Source organism: Pelodiscus sinensis, chromosome 25 (assembly GCF_049634645.1).
Source record: "Pelodiscus sinensis isolate JC-2024 chromosome 25, ASM4963464v1, whole genome shotgun sequence".
NCBI lineage: Eukaryota > Metazoa > Chordata > Testudines > Trionychidae > Pelodiscus > Pelodiscus sinensis.
Window position 1 is genome coordinate 5,661,153 of NC_134735.1, and position 17,813 is coordinate 5,678,965.

General features: G+C 47.4%; 1 protein-coding gene across 1 annotated transcript in view; it reads right to left on the reverse strand.

The window, feature by feature from the left end:
- Positions 1-17,813, reverse strand: part of CSMD2 (CUB and Sushi multiple domains 2) — a 743,482-nt gene that overhangs the window by 494,959 nt on the left and 230,710 nt on the right. The window contains exon 5 of the mRNA XM_014578911.3: positions 3,549-3,756. Within this exon, the coding sequence (XP_014434397.3) occupies positions 3,549-3,756 (208 nt within the window). The remainder of the gene's footprint in view (positions 1-3,548; positions 3,757-17,813) is intronic.

Genomic DNA, 17,813 nt, shown 5'->3' on the forward strand with positions numbered 1-17,813 from the left:
CCTCTCTGTTGCCCTTCATCTCCAGGCACTCCACTGGTTATAGTATCCAAGTTACCTCCATTTCACACGTATTTGGCATGTCCCCCAACACACATTTTTCCTGTTGAGAAAGGATTTTCCTCCTTTGACAGGGAGGACTCGGCCAAAAGGGGTTAATACATTGCGGGCAGAGGAAGTCGTCACCCTCCACCCTCCTGACATACTGGGCCTGCTCCAAGTGCAGGGCTAGGATAAGAATGAGGAAATAAGCTCAGTCTGGGCTGGAAGCCGAAGAGGGAGGACCTGTGACAGCTGGAGACCCTGGAGGCTGGAATGAACCTCCAAGACTGGAAGAGCTTTGGGGAGTGATTTGTGTCAGGGAGACTGAAGACAATGAAACCTCATGGGTCGCCCCACCGCCAGGGACATTAGGAAGGGACCCAGGGAGGATGCGAGAGTGATATTTCCCACCCGAATGCGCTCGGCATGTTTTGGTGGGATTTTCTGCTGAGCACTCCACCACTGCCAGGGCCCTAGACAGAAGGCAGATGGAGTCAGGTGGGCGAAGGCCCCCCTACTGGGGCTCCCCCAGCTCATTGGCAGTCCCTCTGGTGCTAGCCATTAGGCCACACTGCCCCACAAGTAAGGGTCACTATATAGGCTTGGGCCACTAGGCCATGCTACCCTGTGACGATGAGCGAATTTTAGTCACAAACAAACGGGAAGTGGTAAGAGGGGTGCCCACATGCCCTGATTGGCCCCCTCCTTCAGATGGTGCGTGCATATATCGCGGCACCTCCAAAATAACACTCATGAATCTGTGGATGCAGGAAGCATCAGCTGCACTAAAGAGATGAGGCCCACAGCATGTTAAGTCTCCTGAATGAGACTTGGGGGGCAGCGCTTGCACACTGGGCTGCCCATTTGGGCCTTGACAAGTAGAGAAGTATGATGCCTAAGCAAGCACGGGGTTATTGAGCTAACTGCTTTATCGCCAAGAGAACCCAATGAGAAAATCTCAAGTCACTAGTGAACCAAATCTCTGTACAAAGGTGCTGGAACTAGGGGAGTGGCTGGGGAGGGAGGGTGCAGCACCCCCTCACCTGAAGTGGTTTCCATCACATACAGTATGGCTGAATAGTCCTCAGAGGCCTGCCCCCCAAACACTATGGCTGTGTCTACACTGGCACCTTTTTCCGGAAATGCTTAAAACGGAACAGTTTTCCGTTATAAGTATTTCCGGAAAAAGAGTGTCTACATTGGCAGGATGCTTTTCCGGAAAAGTCCTTTTTCCGGAAAAGCGTTCGTGGCCAATGTAGACGCGCTTTTCCGGAAAAAAGCCCCGATCGTCATTTTCGCGATCGGGGCTTCTATGCGGAAAAGACTACTGTGATGTCTACACTGGCCCTTTTCTGGAACAGTTTTCCGGAAAAAGGACTTTTGCCCGAGCGGGAGCAGCATAGTTTTTCTGGAAAAGCAACTGATTTCTTACAGTAAATCGTCACTGCTTTTCCGGAAATTCAAGGGGCCAGTGTAGACAGCTCGCAGCTTATTCCGGAAAAGCGGCTGCTTTTCCGGAATAAGTGGCCCAGTGTAGACACAGCCTATATGAATTGTTCCAGCTCCTCTGCCTCTGTATATAGCTAGCACACCCCATTCCTCTGCAGGCAGAATTGAACCTAGAACCTCCAGAGCTTAGTGCATGAGCCTCTACTGAACAAGATAAAAGCCAGCTGGCTCTCAGCTAAGGCTGTGCAGCAGACTCAATTCTTCTCTCTGGAAGTGGTCTCAGTGCCACTAGTTGGGACGGGCACCACACTCAGGAGGCGGGTGGGTTCCATTTACACAGGGCTATGACAAACCTCACCATTTAATGTTCCCACTTCTTAAACATGTAACCAGGAGGCACTGAGACCACTAAGAGGGCGAGTAAAGCTCATATGGTAGCAGCTTATGGCTTTAACCCCAAGGTGCCTGGTTCAATCCCATCTGGATCCATCAGCATTTCACACCTTTTAATCCAATGCTCTCCAAAACTGGGGAGGAATACAGTGAAGATCTTCCTTCTATATAATGATGCTTATTTCTCTTTCAGTCATTCTTGCAGGGGAATACAAAATCAAATTGTATTTTGATTGGATATGGACAGCAGCTTTTCGGTCTTGTTTTCAAATGACGCGAAAGGTCATTCTCTTATCGCTCAAGACGGGCCTGAACCACAAAGCTCAGACCTCAGTCCAAACTTCTGCACAACTTGGGCTTTTCTGTAGTGGGCCTCCCCCAACACCCGGCACCCAAAGTCAGAGCCAGCTGCAGAATGAGATTCTGGACTGAATTTCCATTGGAGGTGGGTGGTGATGGGACCTGGAGTTTTCACGAGGTCTGTCTTTGTATGTTGGCGCAGAGTGTTCAAAACAAATAAAAACCAATGCACAGCTCTGCCATGGCTATGCTCAACCCCCCCCCCCTTCACCCCCAGCTGTAGATGTAGCTTAAATCAGACAAAGTCCTTTGCCTTTGCAGTTTACATTGTATGGGGAGCCAGTTTAACCAGACTCTGGAAATAATTCCTTTTGTCAGTACATGCTGGGTCTCCACTAGGAGGCTTTGCCAGCATATTTATACCTGCAAGGTCTTTGTAGTTTAGACAAGACTTCATACAACGAACACACTTGCCTCCTCTTTTTTATGTTCCATTCAGCTAAGCAGCAAGAGAATTTAAAATGCAGCTGAAACCTCAAGTGATTCAACCATTGGTGAAACCTTATTAAATCTCCAATGAGAACTTTCTAACCTCATCAACTGCTGAATCCAAATTAACACACCTAATGTCAACATGGGGTATCCTGTAGCCTTTTTGTTAGACCTACTTAGTTCCTAGGCCAGCTGTTAAATTTATTCTACACACCCTGATTTGTACTTTTGCAGCCCTGACCATGGAGACCTCATTGTTATTTGGAAGAAAGCAAAAGAAATGGAATGCCTGCAGCAGACTAAGTTGTTCTTACTTATAAAATAAATCACCATTTTTTTAAAACCTGCACATTTGTGGAGAATCAAGCTAGATTTAATGGGACAAAAAACAGGAATACTTGAATTCTGTCTGCAGCCTGCTGTGTGTACATACAGCAAACCAAACATTGGCATGTTTGCCACATGGTCATTAACAGTAAAGTTAACTCATCAGCAACAGATTTAGCAATAACCCGAAGACAACAGAGCAAACAGCAAGTTCCAGACTTCTACATCCACAGGTTTGTAACCTAGTTAGCCAACTACACACCACAGCACGCCTAAGAAAGAGCATGCTTCAAAGCAGAGATCAATCACTGTAAAACTTAACTACATCCATAAAAACGGATGCAGAGATTTCTCATTGCAGTTTGTACTTTAACATCTCGAATGGAGGCTGTAATGAGGGCAAGTAATGCCTGGGAAATTTCTGCTCAGGGACAACTTAAGTACACACTGGATCTCACAATATTTAATTTCACACCTGAAGTTACATATGTGTAGATATAAGCAATCATACATAGCCATATAAAGTTATACAGCCACCACTCACTTACCAGAGTGACGATCCCTCCGTTCCAGTGACTTCTAAAAAGTCATATCCATCTTCTAACTGAAAATCCATGAAAACCAAAGCAATGGTATCGCCTGGCTCCGCTAGGATAGTCCACGTACAGTCTGCGTTATTGCCATACTCCGAAGGAAAATGAGGACTGGTGATAATTCCACTCTGTCCCCGTAACGTCCCTCCACACGCATCATCAGCTGAAAGGCAGAAAAAGACACATCCTGGGTTTTTTGCTGGAAGGGAGCACAATGCGAATATGCTACCAAGGCACTGAAGCAGCCCAGTCCTGAGGTTTGTTTATTCTTCCCCTTAATGTGTTAAAGCTTTCGGGAGAGGGGTGGGGAGAATGACTCATATGCCACATTTGAGACAACGAAGGGAAATCGTGATCAATAATTTCTCCAAATCGCAGAAGGCGGGGGAGAGCGATTTGAAAAGGCCTCTGATTGGGACCTAGAAATAACTTATCCTAGGCTGGAAAGAGCAGCATAAATCTAACAAAGCCTATTCAGCGCATATTGCCAGATGAGGGAAGATTGGGGTGTGCTGAGAAGACTGTGGTGGAGCTCTTAAAAAAGACCATGGGTGTTTATTTTTATTTTGTTGCTGCTCTTTTCAAGTGCCGTCATTTTTTTTTATTGGCACATTGACCAGGCGCATAAGGGCCCTAGGAAATTCCACTAGTCCCACTGCATGTGGAGAGATGCAGCTCGTCATAAGACACAGAGGTGACATCTTACAACCCCCAAACCAGTTACTCCAGCTTCCATCCTAGTGTACCAGTGGGCGAGCCTGCAGTAGCCGGAGGAATAAACATGATCCATGAGCCCTCTCATACCTTTAGCTTCTACAACTCCAGGGCTCCTCACCATGGAGTAGAAGAAGAGGACCATCAGGGTCTGGCATGTGTGTGGATGGGGCACAGAAAGTGGAAGTGTTTCCTCTATGACACACCCTCCTCTTCCTCCAATGGAGAAGACTTTTCCAGAGGCAGGAAAGTTCGAATAGGTAACACCCATTCACCAGACTTCATAAGGTTCTCCCCCTCTCTAAAGTCACTGGAGAAACGAGTGATACCACAAACATCTAGCAGGTTCTCCAGGGGAGCCTCAATCAGCCCTGCAAACTTGATTTCAGTGGCACGATACCCGTTTGTGTTAAATGAGAACTTGGCCTACTGCGGCTCTACAACACAATTGATGACTATTATACAGAGAATAGTTCTGTAACAACCAATTAACTATAAGAGCAAAGCTCAAGTTCCTTCTCAGACCCACAGAACCCTAAGATAGGAAGACAGATTATGCAGCATGTGGCATGGTTATTACGGGTATTTATACAGGTTCTGATAACAACCAATTAACTATAAGAGCAAAGCTCAAGTTCCTTCTCAGACCCACAGAACCCTAAGATAGGAAGACAGATTATGCAGCATGTGGCATGGTTATTACGGGTATTTATACAGCACCTAGGAGAAACAGGGATTTCAAAACTTGTGCCCTTCTGCATAAGAACATAAGAAGGGGCAGACTGGATCAGACCAAAGGATCCTCTCTGCCGACAGTTGCCAATGCCAGATGCCCCAGAGGGAGGGATCACAACAGAGAATCCTCACCTGATCCCTCCCATCTCCCACTTGCAGAGGAAGAGTGTGTCTAGACTATACCCCTCTGTCGGCAGATGGATATAAAGGAAGCACTTTGAAAGTGCAAATGAAGCGGGGATCTAACAATCCCGTGCTTCATTTTCATAATCACGTAATGGTGCTCTTTCGAAAAAGCGCTATTTCAAAATTGAAACCGCAGTCTAGACGCGGTTCTTTCAAAAACAGGAAGCTTTCAAAAACCTCCCCTTCATTTGCACTTTCGAAGTGCTTCATTTACATCCCTCTGCCGACAGAGAGATGTAGTCTAGACGTAGCCAAACAAAGGCTAGGGACACGATTCCTACCCATCCTGGCTAATAGCCATTGATAACCTCCATGAATCTATCTAGCTCTTTTTTGAACACTGTTAAAGTCCTAGCCTTTACCACATCCTCTGGCAAGGAGTTCCACAGGTTGTGCGCTGCATGAAGAAAAACTTCCTTTTGTTTGTTTTAAACCTTCTGCCTATTAATTTCATTTGGTGACGCCTAGTTCTTATATTGTGGGAATAAGTAAATAACTTTTCCTTATTCCCTTTCTCCACACCAGTCATGATTTTATAGACCTCTATCACATCCTCCCTTAGTCTCCTCTTTTCTAAGCTGAAAAGTCCAAGTGGTTTTACTCTCTCTTCATATGGGACCCGCTCCAAACCCCTATTCATTTGTGTTGCCCTTTTCTGAACCTTTTCCAATGCCAATATATCTTTTTTGAGATGAGGCGGCATCTATAGTGACACCCAGTGTGATATCTGTGCAACGAACAATTGCATTTTATATATTTGGTGAATCAACATCTTAAAAATTAATTTGTTTAAGTACTTAACAACATAGGAAAGCAGAGTGGTTGAGAGCAAAGAGACAAAGTTCTTGCCTTGAAGAACTATGGTGTTTTGACACCATAGGCATGAATGCAGGATAAAATGAGGACTGTACGCTCTGTCCATATGTCTGTAATTAACAGGAATAATGGAGGAGGAGAGGGACAGAAAGGACAAGGGTTGCAGAGGTTAGTCATGTACATACTGCTGAGGTTCTGGAGTCTTCTTAAAATAGTTGCACTTATTTTTCTTTAACTCCTTTTCAAAAATACCATCTGCCTTTAATGCATGTTGGTTTATTATTTGCAATATGCTGGTGTCTGATATTTGCCTCACTGGAAGAAGAAAACTTTTAAAGGAAATGTTTATAAAAGTCAAGAGTCTTGAAAACAAAAGCCTAATTTCAGCCACATAAATCCATACCTTAAGGCATCTGCCTGCTTGAAAAATCCTCAACACCCAAAGAAGCCAACAGGACATGCTGGGTGTTTGAGCATTTTCAAAATCTTGGTAGATACCTAAATTTGGACCAAGGAACCTCATTTGGGGTAGGGGGTTTGTTTTAATTCTAGGCCCCGCCAAATTTGGTATGCAGCTTCCTCTTATCAGAACATAAAGCAAGTTGAGAGTTTGGTTAGGCCCGGATAATGGGATGTGCCTGGAATTTGATTGTTTCTCATAAAATGGAAAGGGAGGGGTGTGGCTGGAGGGTGTTATACTGCAGAATGACCACAGGGGGGCAACAAGAGGCCAAAGATGGGGACCAGGACAGTTATACCCCCATTGGGCAAGCAGTAGGCAGGGGTGGAGAACGGGACAGCTATCTTTGTCTGTTTGTGTGTCTGTCTGTTCCCCAACTTGGGAACATGAACCCCCCCACAAGCCGTAACTACTGGAGCTGCAGTGGCCATGGGCAGGAGCTTTTCTCCCTGCCCCAAGATGCTGTCGTGACAGAGGGCCAGGTTTGTCCTCTCTCTGGGGCAGCCTATACACTGAACCCCTCATCCCTAACTCCACCCCTGAAAAATGCTTTAAATGCAGAAAAAGAAAAGTATTTGAATTAAGGACCCAAGCAACGCCTGGTAAATCTTGTAGTATATAATAAATCACTCTCCCTGGGTGCATCTACACAGCAGCCTTATTGTGGAATAACAGATGTTATTGCTGTGAGGGTCTACACAGCAATTCTGTTATTTCGAAATAAATTCAAACTAATGGACGGCTTATTCCGATTTCTGTAAACCTCATTCCATGAGGAATAATGCCTCTTATAAAACAACTGTTTCGGAATAGCAGTAGCGTGGACACTCCACTGCTGCTATTTCGAAATAGCTCCTCCCCAGGGCCATTCAAAGTAATTACTCCCCAGTGCCTCCTGGGGCTCTAAATCGAGGTAGCACGTCCACATTAGCGGAGCTTACCTAGGTCTAAACTTGAGGCTTCCCTGTAGTGTAGACGTTCTATTTCCAAATAAGCTATATCGGAGTATTTCTTCCAGAATAACTTATTTCGAAATAAGCATGCAGTGTAGATGTACCCCCTGAAATTAAAACCCTTTATGTAACCTTAACTGTGGTTTCACTGCTGCTCCATCATGCTATCTGTATATACTGCACTCACTAGCTATATAGACACAGAGGGTGTGTCTAGACTACCTAGTTTTGTCGACAAAAGTGGACTTTTGTCGACAAAACTATACCAGCGTCTACACTACCGCTGAGTTCTGTCAACATAACGTCGACAGAACTCAGCAGTTTTGTCGACGCTGGTATACCTCATTTTACGAGGCATAACATTATTGCCTGTAACATTGCGTCCAGACTACGGAGTTCTGTCGACAAAGCAGCTTGCTTTGTCGACAGAACTCCATGTGTCTGGACGCTCTTTGTCGACGGAAGTTTTGTCGACAGTATCTGTCGACAAAACTTCCGTCGACAAAACGCGGTAGTCTAGACGTACCCTGAGTTACAGACCCTCCACTGGGTTTGATCCTGGCACTAATTCTACATGGGCAAATTTGTGGACCCACATGGAGTCCTGTAGTTCAACTTGAATGCTGGGGTCTTCCAATACGGAGCCCACTGTAGAACAGGGATCACTGTTAATGGAGGGAGAGGGACATGGTTCAGAGGACGGCTGAAAACACCGTAAGAATGATGCAGCCTTTCCCCCCCCCCCCCATCATGCTGAAAATCATATTTCATGGCTGTGATGTTAGAACCATTCAAATATGGACCTTCAGGTGAATCATAGCTCTGAACTATTAACTGGCTCCATTTTACCAGCTGGCAGCGGACTTGGGTTTTTTCATTTTGTTATTTTCTATACCTGCTAAGAAACAGCCGTGACAGGATACAACAACCCGTTAGGTCATCCAGTCCATCTGCCTGCGAGTGAAAGCGTATTCCCGAGTGTACACTTAGTGATTTGTTCAGTTTAATTTTAGACACCCCAAGTGACGGAGCTTCTACTGCGTCCAGGGCAGAAGCAGCTCCACAGCCTACTAGCTCTTCCTGTCAAGTAGTTCTTTCCAGATACTCTGAACGAGTTCCCTCCGTTCTAACCCTCTGCTCCTAATTAAGTCCCCATGACTCACTCCCGATAGCTCCATGTTGCCCACGAGGGAATGAATGAACCTTGTGGAGTTCAAATGGAATTTGTGCAATCGGAAACAAAATGCATGAAATCTTTTCCTTCCCCTCCTGTCATTTGAGATACTGTTTCCTTCTGAAGGAGAGCTGTGCTGAAAACAAAGAGTGTCCAACCTGTGGCAGCCTGAGAGCAAGGGGTCGTCAAAGCCTAGGGGAAGGCAGCTACACGGGGAGCTGGGTATGCAGTTTTATGTCCCCATTATAGGCTGCCAGAGACTGTGGCCCAGCAATTCAACACCTGAAGCCCCTCTGTCATCAGCCTGAAGGGAAGGCTAATCAGAACATCTGAGGCCAGTTGAGGCTGATGAGTGCACCATAAATAACTCTCCCTCAGGCAAGGGGGAGGGTCAGGGGGGAGTTGAGGGATGGACCAGAGGAAAAGTGAAGGAGAACAGAGAAGCCCAGCACAAGAGACTAACCCTAGACAGCCTGCAACAAAGCCTGACCCAAGGCATCGGGAGGAGGCACTCCGGAGGGGTTGGGGGAGGGGCCGCTGTTCCATGGGGCAAGAGCTAGGCCACACAACCCACTTGGGTCTACTCCTCCCCCCAGGGCGCTGGGCTGGAACCTGGAGCAAGTGGGTGGGACGGGGTTCCCCCCAGCCCTCTCCTGGCTAGTGGGCTGCCTGCAAGAAACAGGAGCGGTCCTGTGGTCTAAGATAGGGGCTGACCTCCCATACCCTGAACTTGCCTATGATGAAAAGCACTTTTTGCAGAAAAGCGTCCGTGCCAATCTAGATGCGCTTTTGCGCAAAAAAGCCCCGATCGCCATTTTCGCCATCAGGGCTTTTTTGCGCATAACAAATCTGAACTGTCTACACTGGCCCTTTTGCGCAAAAGGGACTTTTGCCCGAATGGGAGCAGCATAGTCTTTCCACAAGAAGCACTGATTTCAGACAGTAGGAAGCACTGATTTCAGACAGTAGGAATTTCTTGCGGAAATTCAAGTGGCCAGTGTAGACAACAGGCAAGTTTTTCTGCAAAGGCAGCTGCTTTTGCAGAACAACTTACCAGTCTAGACACAGCCCCAGCAACTGGTCCCTATCCACTAGGCAGAACCACCCCATCCTTTGTCCTACTTCTATTACTGGTTGCACCTTCCCCTTCGGGTCAGGGGACAGGATGGCCTGGGCCATTCCCTATATGCCAGTGGTTCCCAAACTTTCCGGCATCACACCCCCTTTTTGATTTTTGAGAAACCCTCCCCACCACCATTTTTTTGTTGAGCAAAAAAAAAAAAAAAAAAGGGACTGACGGGCTAAAAAACAACTCAAAGAATTTTTTCTTCATTTATATCTTTGCTCTGGGGTGGGGCTGGGGAGGAGGGATTTTCAGGAGAGAGCTGCTCCAGAGAGGACAGCCCCAGCCTTCTCTCACCGCAGCAGCTTGAGGCCAGGTGAGAGGCACGTGTGCATGGATACTGTGGCAGGCACAGCTGGAGGAGGGGTGCATGCTCCCATTCTGGGGGACATACACAGACAAACACACAAACAGACACATTCTCTGAACTATACAGTACATAGCTTTTCCTTTTCTCCACTCTTGCTCCCTGCTGGCCAAATGGGTAATAACTGTCCTGCTCCTCATCTCTTCCCTCTTGGTTTCCTCCCTGTGGTTATTCTACAGTATAACTGCTCCTCCAACCAAACCCCTCCCTTTCCATTTTGAGAAACAATCGTATTCCAGACACAACCCATTGCCCTGGCACAACCAAACCCAGACCTTGGTTTACATTAGAGTAAAAGGAAGCTGTAGACCGAATGTGGTTGTCTTAGCGCTCACTATTTCGGAGGAGGACTTGAACAGACAGACTCACAGGCAGACAGACTGACTCACAAACTCTCCCAATGATATAGCAGATAAGAGCATTGACTCTTTTGTTTTTAATGGCCAGATTTTCAAAAACTAACACAGCACCTGCAATTTCTAATTGTCCTCATTTTCTCCACCCCAAAGCCCACATTTCAGAGCACAGGCTGCTATTTGCACATGGCAGTGGGATAAGGAGATATCCAAGTACCTAAAGGGCACAGACAAAGCCAGCTGTAACACCTAACAATTCTGCAATTTTGTGCAGATGAGCCACAGTTGGGGGGGGGGGGGCGTAAAACACAGGCAAAAAATGTGGGTGTAATTTCAGCGGCTGCATGCTCTTAAATCTTTTCCACTTGGCATTACCTGTCAGACCAAGAAGAGTGCATAAGAGCTCAACAAAACATTATGCAGGAATTCATGCACGCTGCCCTTCTATAATGAGCTAATGCTATTTAAAAATAGCTAAGTAAAAACCTATGGAAAAAGTTGATATGCCACTAAAGCTGAAGGTATTTAGCAGTTAGAAATGGGATCTGCTGTGTTTGCTACAGGTTATCTTCTTCTACAACTAGGCTCTATTAGCAGAAGCTATTAGAGCAAATAAAATAGGAGGATCAAGAGAAAACATGGGCAGGGAGATAAAGGGAACCAAGAATTAATTTGACTCGCATTGTGGCGTTGTGGCACTTTTGTATGTACAGCATTGTCAAATGCCTTGCTATTTATATGAAATGCACTATGAAAAGCCTGTTAACTTTACAATGCATATTATAGAATGGCATTTCAGATGCTTTAGTCAAGGGGCTCTCAGGCTTTACATTATAAACACCCATTTTCAAGTGTTTAAAACTCCAGCATAAAACTACATAAAAAATTCCTTCAGTGTGCAACTCAGCAGAGGGATCCTCATGTGTTTTATGCGGCAGTTGCTGCACGTGTATGGAGAGGTGGGAGGGGAGGATTTTGGAATACCGTATTTTCCGGCGTATAGGGCGACTGGGCGTATAAGACGACCCCCTAATTTTTTAATTAAAAGATAGGGTTTCATCTTATACCCCAGCGCCCCTCCGCCTCCTTTGCTCCCGGTGTCCCTGGTCTGCTGGAGACGGTCCCCAGCAGACCAGAGGCACCGGGAGCAAAGCCGCAGCAGCTTTGCAAAGCCTCGGGGGAAGCCGGCGGCAGGGCATCCCAGGCGCGCCTGGGATGTATACCCGGCGTACAAGACGACCCCCGATTTTTGGGGGATGTTTTTTAACATCAGAGGTCGTCTTGTACGCCGGAATATACGGTACTGCTCCCCAGGAAATTTTTAGCATACAAGTATCAGAACCTTTACGGGTCTGAGCCCTGCTGACAATACAAGCCGCTAGCAGCAGGGCGGGGACTTTTGCAGCTTCTGACGGATGGAGCTGCAAACACAAAGTAAAAACAAACCTCTTGTTCATGCCAACTTGTATTTCGCATGGCCATCTGCTGCCCAACGGCAGCCAGTCAGCCGAACATACAGAACGCACGTGCGTGAACACACTCATCCTTGTGAGCAATAGCACTCAACTTACAAGCGTCGAGACGCCCAGACTCTAGTGACAGTCCTTCCTGTCTCAGAAAGATGATGTTATTATTTATTGTGTGTATTTCTTCCATTAGCATGTACAGGTTGAACCTCTGCGGTCGGAACTCTCTGATCCGGCAATATCCATGGTCCGGGAGGACCACGGATGTTGCGAGACTGGAGAGCCCCAGGGGCAGAGGTTGCTGGCGGGTTGGAGTCAAGTTGGTCAGCGGGGTAGTGGAGCCCACAATGGGGTGGCAGTGCTTCTGTGAGGCCAATGGGACTTCCAGGAGCTCCAGCAGGGTAGCAGGGCTACTGTGAGGCTAGCAGGAGCTCTGGCAGGGTGGTGGGACTGCCACGAGGCTGGCAGGAGCTCCAGCAGGGTGGCGGGACTGCCGTACGACTGGCAGGGCTGCCACAACGCTGGTGGGAGCTCTGGTGGGGTGACGGGGCTTCCACAAGGCTGGTGGGAGCTCTGGTGGGTTGGCGGGGCTGCCACGAGGCTGATGGAAGCTCTGGAAGGGTGGCGGGCCCGCTGCAAGGCCAATGGGGTGATGGGGCTGCTGCAGCTTGAGGCGTAGGGAGGCTGGGGAGAGGGGTCCAGTGGGAAGGATGGTGTCCCACCCTCCCCCCCCCCCCGGCCAAGACCTTGCTTGGTCCAGAAAACTCCCTTAGAATCATAGAATCATAGAATAATAGGACTGGAAGGGACCTCGAGAGGTCATCGAGTCCAGCCCCCCGCCCTCAAGGCAGGACCAAGCTCCGTCTACACCATCCCTGACAGACGTCTATCTAACCTGTTCTTAAATATCTCCAGAGAGGGAGATTCCACCACCTCCCTTGGCAATTTATTCCAATATTTGACCACCCTGACAGTTAGGAATTTTTTCCTAATGTCCAATCTAAACTTCCCCTGCTGCACTTTAAGCCCATTACTTCTTGTCCTGTCCTCAGAAACCAAGAGGAACAAATTTTCTCCTTCCTCCTTGTGACACCCTTTTAGATATTTGAAAACCGCTATCATGTCCCCCCTTAATCTTCTTTTTTCCAAACTAAACAAGCCCAGTTCATGAAGCCTGGCTTCATAAGTCATGTTCTCTAAACCTTTAATCATTCTTGTTGCTCTTCTCTGTACCCTTTCCAATTTCTCCACATCTTTCTTGAAATGTGGCGCCCAGAACTGGACACAGTACTCCAGCTGAGGCCTAACGAGTGCAGAGTAGAGCGGCAGAATGACTTCACGAGTTTTGCTTACAACACACCTGTTGATACAACCTAGAATCATATTTGCTTTTTTTGCAACAGCTTCACACTGTTGACTCATATTCAACTTGTGGTCCACTATGACCCCTAGATCCCTTTCCGCCATGCTCCTTCCTAGACAGTCGCTTCCCATCTAGTATGTATGGAACTGATTGTTCCTTCCTAAGTGGAGCACTTTGCATTTCTCTTTATTAAACCTCATCCTGTTTACCTCTGACCATTTCTCTAACTTGCTAAGGTCATTTTGAATTATGTCCCTATCCGCCAAAGAAGTCGCAACCCCACCCAGTTTGGTATCATCTGCAAACTTAATAAGCGTACTTGTCCAGGATCGCTCAGGTCCCGAGGGTGCTACACCAGGGAAGTCCAACCTGTAGAAGCCCCAAGAAGCAGGAGCCCTGGCACAATGGGTCTTAGAGCTTCCCTGTCCTGAAGAGCTCACACAATGACAAAGAGTAGTTGGGAAAATGGAAACCCATGGAGGGGAGGAGCTCTCCTTCAGCCAAGTAGAGACAGGAATATTACCCAGGTCTCCCAAATCCAGGGCCCACTGCCTCCCCTGCCTGCAAACCGCCTCCGAGCACCATTTAAGTCCTGTATTCCACTGCGTTTATTTTAAACCAAGCAAACAGTCCAAACCCATCAAAGTGCAGCTATTCCCTGTCCTGGCTGGCTGAACCCAGGGACTCCACTCCAAAGTACAGGCCCTAACACCTGGAGCAAGACGATAAAGTCAGACCGTTGTTAAGAGAGCAGATTAGCCTCTTGTGTGCTGCGGTCAGGAGAGGACGGCAGAGAGCCCCTGGTCTAGTGTGTTATGTTAGGTGTGCACATAACACCACAAGGCAGACACTGTCTCTTACTGCATATCTGCACAGCATAGATACCGTTTGGGGCCTCCTGGTTTACTTAACACAAGTAACAGCGGTTAACACACTTGAACGATGCCAAGCCAAGCCCCCTGCCCCGTACCTCGCCCAAGGGCACTGCTCTCCTTCTGCTTCCCACCTGGTATTCAGCTGATCCAGCCTCTGACACCTTTCAGGTCAGGGTGTCTAAAGCGCCCCCAGACTAGATCATGTAAAAGTTCCATCCTACACAGGGTTCCCAAAGGCCAAAATAAACATAAAGGCCTTCTCTATACTAAAAGGAAGATTGCCACTGCCGCAATCGATCTTCTGGAGTTTGATTTAGTGAGTCTAGTTAAGACTCACTAAATCAAACTCAGAGGACACCCCTGCCAGCATCCGGTACTCCTGCTTTTACGCAGAGTAAGGGGAGCCAATGAGAGTGTTTGCTCCCATCAGCCTCCTACTGTGGGGACACTGCCAAGCTTGGCTTAAGGTAAACCGACTCCATCTATGTATTCTGTGTGGCTGCAGTTGCATACCGTAAGCCGAGCTGCCGGGACTAGTGTAGACCTAGCCAAACTCTCCTCCTCTCTTGGGTTCAGCCTCCAGTAGATTCTCTGCCTCTCCCAGGCACTGCTGAGTACCAAGAAAACAAGTGGAAACAAGAAAACTCCATCCCAGCCAACCTGATGTCCCAGATCTCCCTATCAGCCCTGCTCTAACACACCTGATGCTCAGGTGTAAGGCTGAGAGGGAGGAGCTAAACAGGTGCGGCCCTTCTCAATTATTGCCTAGCTGACAGGCTTTTAGATTAGGGCTAACAGGCCTCCAGAAGCCCACTGACCCTTCCCCGACCCACGTAGGGTTTGCACATCCTATCATAGGGTGCATCTACACAGCAGGGCTTAAATCGGAATAAGCGACGCAAATTGAGCTACGTCCATTGCATAGCTGATTTCAAAATTGGGGGCATCTCTAAAGCCCTTATTTTTAAACAGAGCACCCTTCCTCCAACTTCCCTTCTTCCTCGTACAATGAGGGTTACAGGAGTCGGAGTAGAAAGTTCTCTAGCTTGACAGTATTTTGACGCTATTTGAAATAACTGCCTGCTGTGTAGATGTGGACTCATTATTTTGAAATCATGTTGCTGTATAGACGTACCCATAGGCTACGTCTACACTGGCATGATTTTCCGGAAATGCTTTTAACGGAAAAGTTTTCCGTTAAAAGCATTTTCGGAGAAGCACGTCTAGATTGGCAGGATGCTTTTCCGCAAAAGCACTTTTTGCGGAAAAGCGTCCGTGCCAATCTAGACGCGGTTTTCTGCAAAAAAGCCCCGATCACCATTTTCGCCATCGGGGCTTTTTTGCAGAAAACAGTACTGTGCTGTTTACACTGGCCCTCTTGCGCAAATGATTTGTGCGAGAGGGCTTTTGCCCGAACGGGAGCTGCACACTATTTCCACAAGAACACTGACAATCTTACATGAGATCGTCAGTGTTCTTGCGGAAATTCAAGCGGCCAGTGTAGACAGCTGGCAAGTTTTTCCACAAAATCAGATGATTTTGCGGAAAAACGTGCCAGTCTAGACACAGCCATAGTGTCCAGTTTTGAGGTATGATATTCCCCATTGACCTGACAGGTAAACCAGAAGATCCACAGCCTGTTTTTACTCAGGATCCTCTCTGCAACTTATTAACTCCTCCAAGATAAAGATGGCAGAGGGTGTTTTTGACAGCTCTGGACTATGCAACATACCTCCTATTCCCAGAGATAGGCAGCCCTGGTGATAAATGAGACCAAGAATAAGGGGAGAAACAGAAGGATGTTTTTTTTCTTCCCCGTAGCTAGCGAATACAGGAGCTCTTCTTGCTTCTGGGAGTATAAGTGGGTTCTGGCCACGAAGGATAAGGAAGCACGATTCACCCATTTACTGGCATGTGCAGATAGGCACAGACTCATTTCACATTAGGCTCTTCAACAAACCCCTTGAGAGTGCTGGAAAGGCAATGAATGTAGAAGAGCTGTTGCCGCGTTTAGTCAGCTAAGTTTCTGCAAACCACATGCCCAGCAGAAAGGCAGAAACACACGACAGAGACAGGGTGAGGCCATTAGCTGCCTCAATAATGCTTGCAAAGGTCTGAAGAGAGGCAGTTTATTGTAAAGAGGCATTCCCGCAGGACAGCCACTTCCAGCATGGCGCAGGTCGCCTTTTAAACATTCTTATTGCCTGACAGGAACATGGAACTTTCATGGGGCTATTTTCATACCAATACCACGGAGGAATGAACCATGCCAGCATGATGAACTTTTTGACTGGGCCCAGGTAAATCTGGTAGAAAGCACCAACTGCGAACAAGCCAAGAGCCAAGGCTGAATTTACAGAGCCCTGCAATTCCACAGATAGCCGCAGCTCATTTTTGTAGCTACTAGGGATGTTGAAATGGGTAACTGCTGAAAAATTCAGCGGGGTGGCAGTCGGCTACCCGGGAGCCGATGCCGGGGCGAGCCAGCTTTTTGTCCGGGAGTGGCTATCTGCTTTATATCTCTGGGTATCCACCTCTGCAGATGTGGCTAAGGATATCCACAAATCTTTTTTTCAGATGTGGATGCGGATACCAATTCTGTATCTGCGCAGGGCTCTACTAAGTTACACCTTCTCCAGTTTCAACCGAGCGACCAAGGCAAAAGCAGGCAGCTTGGAGTTTTGGCAGTGAGAGGGTTAACAAAAGCTGGGGCCTACAGTTTCTAAGAGATTGGTAATTTGGGGAGTCACATTTCTGGATGCTCTGCTGGGGACTTTTGACTTACAGTCGATGCCAAATTCTCCCTCCTGAAAAAACCAGGCCCCTTGAAAAGCATCTGGAGTTGGACCCCCCCAAAACTGCAGCATCTAACATAGCTGGGTATGTAGGAAGCAGGGACTCTAGGCCCATGAAGGAGATGGATTGCCCTTTTGACCAGAGACTGTCTTTTTGTTCTGTGTTTGTTCCGTGGGAACTATGGTAAATAAAGCATTAATATTAATACATAGATAATACAGTCATACAAATTTAGCAAGAAGAGCATCTGGATTAAACCAGCCTATAACAGCAGCCGGTTGAAAGAAGCTTTCCCTGTAAGTCAGGTTCTCTCCTAAGTGCCTGCTGTAGGGTCTTGACGATTCATCTGAAACAAACTTCACTGCATTGCAACCCCCTTTCTGACAACAAAAATTACTACTTGATCCCCTGAGTCCACCTGAACTCTGCTGCCCCTGGTGGGGTGGGGGGAACCAAAGTCAAAATCCAAGCACTGAAGAACCTGAGCCCCAGCAATTCCAATGACAGCCCTGGCAGTCCCATTAAAACAGGGTGGTGACCCACTTTGGGGTCACAACCCACAGTTTGGGAACCACTGATCTAGTGCATCAGAGACAGGATATCACGCTAGAGCAGTGGGTCTCAAAGTGTGGTCCGCATAGCCCCCCCTTGTAGGGGAAAGCCTCTGCAGGTGCTCCAGACCTATGACACTCCCCCCCCCCCCATACACACGGGCTGTGTCTAGACTGGCCAGTTTTTCCGGAAAATCAGCCGCTTTTCTGGAAAAACTTGCCAGCTGTCTACACTGGCCGCTTGAATTTCTGCAAAAGCACTGACGTCCTACTGTACGAAATCAG